General features: G+C 47.0%; 1 protein-coding gene across 1 annotated transcript; it reads right to left on the bottom strand.

The window, feature by feature from the left end:
- Window positions 1–96: 96 nt before the first annotated feature.
- On the bottom strand, window positions 97–8,116 carry LOC121354836 (maestro heat-like repeat-containing protein family member 1; the record flags this gene model as incomplete). The annotated part of the gene is made up of 5 exons (XM_041469811.1): window positions 97–232; window positions 493–503; window positions 744–816; window positions 2,537–2,641; window positions 8,027–8,116. Coding segments are annotated over 5 exons (415 nt in total), but the record flags the coding sequence as incomplete, so codon positions are not given.
- Window positions 8,117–8,458: the final 342 nt, after the last annotated feature.

Here is an 8,458-nt window from a genome sequence, read left to right as displayed (position 1 = left end):
CCCAAAAAACCTTGGGAAAACCACTCCCAAAACCCCCAAAAACCGGCGCTGAGGAGCCGTGGGAAAGCGGGAATTTTTTTTGGGAATGTTTCTCACCTTGGTAGCAGAGCTGGATGCGCAGCAGGGCCCGGACGCAATCCAGGGCGTGGCGGCGGATTTGGGGAACGGGGTCGGAGCAGCGCGGGGCCAGCAGCGCCAGCAGGGAGCCCAGGGCGTGGAACGGGGTCAGGGACTGCGGGGGGAAAATGGGAATGGGATTGGGAATGGGATTGGGAATGGAAATGGGGAATGGGATTTGGGAATGGAAATGGGAATGGAATCTGGGAATGGAATTGGGGATGGGATTTGGGGAATGGAAATGGGGATGGAAATGGGGATGGGAATGGGGATGGAATCTGGGAATGGGAATGGGAATAGAAATGGGGATGGAATCTGGGAATGGAATCTGGGGATGGAATTTGGGGATGGAATTGGGGAATGGAAACTGGGAACGGAGTCAGGGACTGGGGGGGAAAATGGGAATGAAATCCGGGAATGGAATCTGGGAAGGAAATTGGGGATGGAATCTGGGAAGGGAATTGGGAATGGAAATGGGGATGGAATTTGGGGATGGAAATGAGGAATGGAATCTGGGAATGGGGTCAGGGACTGCGGGGGGAAACGGGAATGAAAATGGGAATGGGAAATGGGAAGGGAATTTGGGATGGGATTTGGGAATGGAAATGGAATTTGGGAATAAAAACGGGGAACGGGGTCGGAGCAGCGCGGGGCCAGCAGGGCCAGGAGGGAGCCCAGGGCGTGGAACGGGGTCAGGGACTGCGGGGGGAAAATGGGGATGGGATTGGGAATGGGATTGGGAATGGGATTGGGAATGGAAATGGGGAATAAAAACTGGGAACGGAGTCAGGGACTGCGGGGGGAAATGGGAATGGGAAATGGGAATGGGATTGGGGATGGGATCTGGGAAGGGAATTGGGGATGGGATTTTGGGATGGAATTGGGGAATAAAAACTGGGAACGGGGTCAGGGACTGCGGGGGAAAATGGGAATGGGAAATGGGAATGGGATTGGGGATGGGATCTGGGAAGGGAATTGGGGATGGGATTTTGGGATGGAATTGGGGAATAAAAACTGGGAACGGGGTCAGGGACTGCGGGGCAAAAATGGGAATGAAAATGGGAATGGAATGTGGGAAGGGAATTTGGGAATGGAATTGGGAATGGAATTGGGAATGGAATTGGGAAAGGAAATGGGGAATGGGAATGGGGATGGAATTTGGGGATGGAAATGGGGAATGGAATCTGGGAATGGGGTCAGGGACTGCGGGGGGAAAAATGGGAATGGGATTGGGAATGGAATCTGGGAAGGGAATTGGGAATGGGATTTGGGAATGGAAATAGAATTTGGGAATAAAAACGGGGAACGGAGTCAGGGACTGCGGGGGGAAAACAAAAATGAAAATGGGAATGGAATCTGGAAATGGAATTTGGGAAGGGAATTGGGAATGGAATTGGGGAATGGAAATGGGAATGGAATCTGGGAAGGGAATCTGGGAATGGAATCTGGGAATGGAATTGGGAATGGAATTGGGGAATGGAAATGGAAATGGGAATGGGAATGGGAATGGGAATGGGAATGGAAACTGGGAACAGAGTCAGAGACTGCAAGGGGAAAATAGGAATGAAATCCGGGAATGGAATCTGGGAATGGAATGGAAGATGGAATTGGGGATGGAATCAGGGAATGGAATCTGGGAAGGGAATTTGGAATAGAATCTGGAAGTCGAAATCAAATTTGGGAATAAAAACTGGGAACGGGGTCAGGGACTGCAGGGCAAAAATGGGAATGAAAATGGGAATGGAATGTGGGAAGGGAATCTGGGAATGGAATTGGGAATGGAATTGGGAATGGAAATGGGGATGGAAATGGGGAATAAAAACTGGGAAAGGAGTCACAGACTGCAGGGGGAAAATGGGAATGGAATCTGGGAATGGAATTGGGGAATGGAATTGGGAATGGAATTTGGGGATGGAATTTGGGAATGGAATTGGGGATGGAATCTGGGAAAGAAATTTGAGGATCCAATCTGGGCAAGGATGGAATTTAGGGGATGGAAATTGGGAATGGAATTTGGAAATGAAAACTGGAAAGGGAATTTTAGGAAATAAAAACGGGGAATGAAAACTGGGAATGGAGTTTGGGGATGGAAATTGGGAATGAAAACCTGGAATGGAATCTGGGAAGGAAATTTGGGGATCCAATCTGGGAATGAAAACCAGGAATGGAGTTTGGGGGATGGAATCAGGGAATGGAAATTGGGAATGGAATTTGGAAATGAAAACTGGAAAAGGAATTTGGGGGAAAAAAAACGGGGAATGAAAACTGGGGATGGAGTTTGGGGATGGAAATTGGGAATGAAAACCGGGAGTGGAACCCGGGACTGGGATCCGGGCACCGGGCTCAGGTTCGTTATCGAAGGGGATCACTGTAATGAAGCTGACGAGGGCTAATTAGGCTAATTAGGGCGGGCACTCACGCTGAGGCGCAGCTCGCCGAGGAAGGATCCCAGCAGCGCGCGGCTCAGGCCCAGGGCGCGCTCCCGCTCCGCGCCCCGCGGGGACCGGATCCAGGGCCCTAAGTGCTGGGCCCGGGGGAACATCCTGGGATACCGGGGAATTCCAGGGGGAAATTCCCGGGATTCCGGGGGGAAATTCCCGGGGGAACATCCTGGGATACCCGGGGAACATCCTGGGATACCGGGGAATTCCGGGGGGGAAATTCCAGGGGGAAATTCCGGGGGAACATCCTGGGATACCGGGGAATTCCAGGGGGAACATCCCAGGATTCCAGGGGGAACATCCTGGGATACCGGGGAATTCCAGGGGGAAACTCCCGGGGGAAATTCCCGAGGAAAATTCCGGGGGAACATCCTGGGATGCCGGGGAATTCCAGGGGGAAACTCCCGGGGGAAATTCCCGAGGAAAACTCCCGGGGGAACATCCTGGGATACCGGGGAATTCCAGGGGGAACATCCTGGGATTGCAGGGGGAAATTCCAGGGGAAAATTCCAGGGGGAACATCCCGGGATCCCGGGGGAATTCCAGGGGGAAATTCCCAAGATTCCAGGGGGAAATTCCAGGGGGAACATCCCAGGATTCCAGGGGGAAATTCCAGGGGGAAAATACTGGGATCCGGGGGAATTCCAGGGGGAAATTCCAGGGGAAATTCCCGGGGGAACATCCCAGGATTCCAGGGGGAAATTCCAGGTGGAACATCCCGGGATTCCGGGGGGAACATCCTGGGATCCCAGGGGGAACATCCTGGGATTGCAGGGGAAAATTCCAGGGGGAAAATCCTGGAATTCCACAGGGAAAATCTCAGGATTCTGCAGGGAACATCCTAGGATTCCAGAGGGAAAATTGCAGGGGGACAATCCTGGGATTCTGCAGGGAAAATCCAGGGATTCCAGAGGAAAAATCCTGGGATTCCAGGGGAAAATTCCAAGGGGAACATTCTGGGATTGCAGGGGGAAAATCTTGGAATTCCACAGGGAAAATCCCAGGAAAATCCTGGAATTCCAGCTGGAAAATCCTGGGATTCTGGTGAGAAAATGCTGGAATTCTACAGGGAAAATCTCAGAAATCTGGCAGGAAAACCCTGGAATTCTACAGGGGAAATCTTGGAATTCTGACAGGAAAACTCTGGAATTCTGGAGGGAAAACCCTGGAATTCTACAGGGAAAATCCTCAAGTTCTAGTGGGAAAATCTTGGAATTGTGGTGGGAAAATCCTGAAAATCTACAGGGCAAGTCCTGGAATTCTGGTGGGAAAATCTTGGAATTCTACAGAAAAAAATCCGGGGATTCGGGCAGGAAAACTCTGGAATTCCAAGGAGAAAATCTTGGAATTCCACAGGGAAAACCCTGGAATTTGGATGGGAAAACTCTGGAATTCTGGAGGGATAAACCTGGGATTCTACAGGGAAAATCCTGGAATTCTGGTGGGGAAATCCTTGTGGAGAGGAGGTTCCCCAGGGAGCTCCTTGGAACTTCCCCATTTCCCACCCCCATTCCCAAAATTCCCATTCCAAACTTTCCCTCCCCATCCCCATTCCCAGAATTCCCATTGCCGGAATTCCCAGAATTCCCAATCCCATTCCCATTCTTCCCATTATTCTCTGAATTCCCAGAATTCCCATTCCCAATTTTCCACCCCCATTCCCATTCCCAGAATTCCCAAATTCCCAAAATTCTCAGAATTCCCATTCCCAGTTTTCCACCCTCATTCCCAGAATTCCCAAATTCCCATTCCCAATCCCATTCCTCGGAATTCCCTCATTCCCATTCCCAGAATTCCCATCCCCATTCCCAGTATTCCCAAAATTCCCATTCCCAGAATTCCCATTCCCAGAATTCCCATTCCAAATTTCCCCTTCCCAATATTCCCAGAATTTCCATTCCCAATTTTCCTTTCCCATTCCTAGAACTCCCAGAATTCCCAAATTCCCAGAATTCTCAAAATTCCCATTCCTTGGAATTCCCTCATTCCCATTATTCCCAGAATTCCCATTATTCCCCTCCCCATTCCCAGAATTCCCAGAATTCCTATCCCCAGAATTTCGAGAATTCCCAATCCCCATTTCCCATTCCTGGAATTCCCAAAAATCCCAGGATTCCCATTCCGGGAATTTCCATTCCCAACTTCCCCTTCCCATTCTTCCCCGAATTTCCATTCCCGATTTTCCTTTCCCATTCCCAGAATTCCCAAATTACCAAAATTCTCAGAATTCCCATTCCCAGTTTTCCACCCTCATTCCCAGAATTCCCAAATTCCCATTCCTCGGAATTCCCTCATTCCCAGAATTCCCAAAATTCCCATTCCCAGAATTCCCATTCCTGCAATTCCCCCTTCCCATTATTCCCAGAATTTCCATTCCCAATTTTCCTTTCCCATTCCTAGAACTCCCAGAATTCCCAAATTCCCAAAATTCCCATTCCTTGGAATTCCCATTATTCCCCTCACATTCCCAGAATTCTCAGAATTCCCATTCCCAAACTCCCACTCCTTGGAATTTCCCCATTCCCAGAATTCCTAGAATTCCCAGAATTCCCAGAATTCCTATCCCCAGTTTCTCATTCCCAGAATTTTGAGAATTCCCAATCCCCAATTCCCAAAAATCCCAGGATTCCCAACCCCAGAATTCCCATTCCTGGAATTTCCATTCTCCCCATTCCCAGTATTCCCAAAATTCCCATTCCCAGAATTCCCATTCCCAGAATTCCCATTCCAAATTTCCCCTTCCCATTATTCCCAGAATTTCCATTCCCAATTTTCCTTTCCCATTCCTACAACTTTCAGAATTCCCAAATTCCCAAAATTCCCATTCCTTGGAATTCCCTCATTCCCATTATTCCCATTCCTTGGAATTTCCCCATTCCCAGAATTCCCAGAGTTCCCACCTCCAATTTCCCATTTCTTGGAATTCTCCCATTCCCGGAATTCCCAGAATTCCCAATCCTCATTTCCCATTCCTGGAATTCCCATTCCCAATTTCCCCTTCCCATTATTCCCAGAATTTCCATTCCCAATTTTCCATCCCCATTCCCATCCCCAGGAATTTCCCCATTCCCGGAATTCCCAATTCCCCATTCCTCAGAATTTCCCCAAGATCCCAAAGGATCCTGGAACCTCCCCGCGCTTCCCAGAATTCCCAAAATAATCGCCAAAATTCCTAAAACAATTCCTGTTACACCACAAAAAACCCCAGAAATTCCAAAAAAATTCCCAAAATTCCCAAAAGAATTCCCGTTACACCCCAAATAACCCCAGAAATTCCCCAAAAATCCCCAGAATTCCCAAAATAATCCCCCAAAAATTCCGACCTAATTCCCAAAATAATTCCCAAAATAATTCCCGTTACAACCCAAATAATCCCAGAAATTCCCAAAAAATTCCCAAAATAATCCCCAAAAATCCCATCATAATTTCCCGAAATCCCAGAAATTCCCAAAAAATCCCAGAATTCCCAAAATAATCCCCAAAAATCCCATCATAATTCCTGAACGACTCCTGAAATCCCTGAAATTCCCGAAATCGCTGCCAGAATTCCCAAATTAATTCCCATTACATCCCAAATAATCCCAGAAATTCCCCAGAAATCCCAACAGAATTCCCGAAAAATCCTGAACCAATTCCCAAAATGTTTCCCAAAATCCCTAAAAAACCCCAACAGAATTCCCCGAATTCCCAAAATAATTCCTGAAATCACTGAAATTCCTAAAATAATTCCCAGAATTCCCAAAATAATTCCCAAAATAATTCCCAGAATTCCCAAAAGAATTCCTGTTACACCCCAAAAAATCCCCAGAATTCCCAAAATAATCCCCAAAAAATCCCGACCTAATTCCCGAAATCACTCCCAGAAATTCAAAAAATTCCCGGAATTCCCAAAATAATTCCCAAAAAATTCCCGGAATTCCCAAAATAACCCCCAGAATTCCCAACATAATTCCCCGAACGATTCCCGAAATCACTGCCAGAATTCCCAGAATTCCCAAAATAATCCCCAAAATTCGCAAAATAATTCCCATTACAACCCAAATAACCCCAGAAATTCCCAAAAATTCCCAAAAAAATCCCAAAATAATCCCCAAAAAATTCCGACCTAATTCCCCGAACGACTCCCGAAATCACTGAAATTCCCGAAATCGCTGCCAGAAATTCCCAAAAAATTCCCAGAATTCCCAAAATAATTCCCGTTACACCCCAAAAAATTCCCAGAAATTCCCAAAATAATTCCCAGAATTCCCAAAATAATTCCCAAAAAATCCCGACCTAATTCCCGAAATCGCTCCCAGAAATTCCCCAAAAATTCCCGGAATTCCCAAAATAATTCCCAAAAAATTCTCAGAATTCCCAAAATAATTCCCAAAAAATCCTGAACCAATTCCCAAAATAATCCCCAAAAATCCCATCATAATTCCCCGAACGACTCCCGAAATCACTCCCAGAATCCCCAGAATTCCCAAAATAACCCCCAGAATTCCCAACATAATTCCCCAAACGATTCCCGAAATCGCTGCCAGAATTCCCAAAATAATTCCTGTTACACCCCAGAAAATTCCCAGAAATTTCCAAAAAATTCCCAGAATTCCCAAAATAATCGCCAAAATTCCTAAAACAATTCCTGTTACACCCCAAAAAATTCCTAGAAATTCCCAGAAAAATTCCCAGAATTCCCAAAATATTCCCCAAAAATCCCGACCTAATTCCCCGAATTACTCCTGAAATTGCTCCCCGAATTCCCCAAAAATTCCCAGAATTCCCAAAAAAATTCCTGTTACACCCCAAATAACCCCAGAAATTCCCAAAATAATTTCTGAAAAACCCTGAACCAATTCCCAAAACGTTTCCCAAAATCCCTAAAAAAAACCCCAACAGAATTCCCCGAACGATTCCTGAAATAACTCCCAGAAATTCCCAAAAATCCCCAGAATTCCCAAAATAATCCCCAAAAAATCCCGACCTAATTCCCGAAATCGCTCCCAGAAATTCCAAAAATCCCCGGAATTCCCAAAATAATCCCCAAAAATCCCAACATAATTCCCCGAACGATTCCCGAAATCGCTCCCAGAATTCCCAAAAAATTCCCAGAATTCCCAAAATAATTCCTGTTACACCCCAAATAACCCCAGAAATTCCCAAAAAAATTCCCAAAATTCCCAAAATAATTCCCAAAATTCCTAAAACAATTCCTGTTCCACCCCAAATAACCCCAGAAATTCCCAAAAAAATTCCCAAAATTCCCAAAATAATTCCCAAAATTCCTAAAACAATTCCTGTTCCACCCCAAATAACCCCAGAAATTCCCAAAAAAATCCCAAAATAACCCCCAGAATTCCCAACATAATTCCCCGACCGACTCCCGAAATCGCTGAAATTCCCGAAACCGCTCCCGGAGTTCCCGGAATTCCCGGAGTTCCCGGAGTTCCCGGAGTTCCCGGCGTTCCCGGATTCGGGGCACTCACGGCAAAGATCTCCTGCAGGCCGTGGGGGCGGCGCCGCAGCAGCGCCCGCAGCAGCTCCAGCAGCGCCCCCGGCGCCTCCCGGGGAAATTCCTGGGAAAAACCGGAATTCCGAGCTTGGAGCAAGCCCGGGAGCAAGCCAGGTGGGCCATGGTGGTTATCCCAGAAAAAAATGGGAATTTTGGGGGTTTTCCTGGATTTTTGGGACAAATTCTGGTGGATGGCGGAAAGAGGGGGTTAAAAATTCCAGGAAATTTAGGGAAAAGGGAAAAAAATCTGGGAATTTTGGGCTTGGAAATATCCCTGGAATTCCCAAATCCGTCCAAGGTCATGTGATTCCTGGGAAAAAAATTGGGAATTTTGGGGGTTTTCCTGGATTTTTGGGACAAATTCTGGTGGATGGCGGAAAGAGGGGGTTAAAAATTCCAGGAAATT

Source organism: Pyrgilauda ruficollis, unplaced genomic scaffold, assembly GCF_017590135.1.
Source record: "Pyrgilauda ruficollis isolate IOZ18807 unplaced genomic scaffold, ASM1759013v1 scaffold1044, whole genome shotgun sequence".
NCBI classification, from domain to species: Eukaryota; Metazoa; Chordata; class Aves; order Passeriformes; family Passeridae; genus Pyrgilauda; species Pyrgilauda ruficollis.
This window is presented reverse-complemented; position numbering and strand designations above follow the sequence as displayed.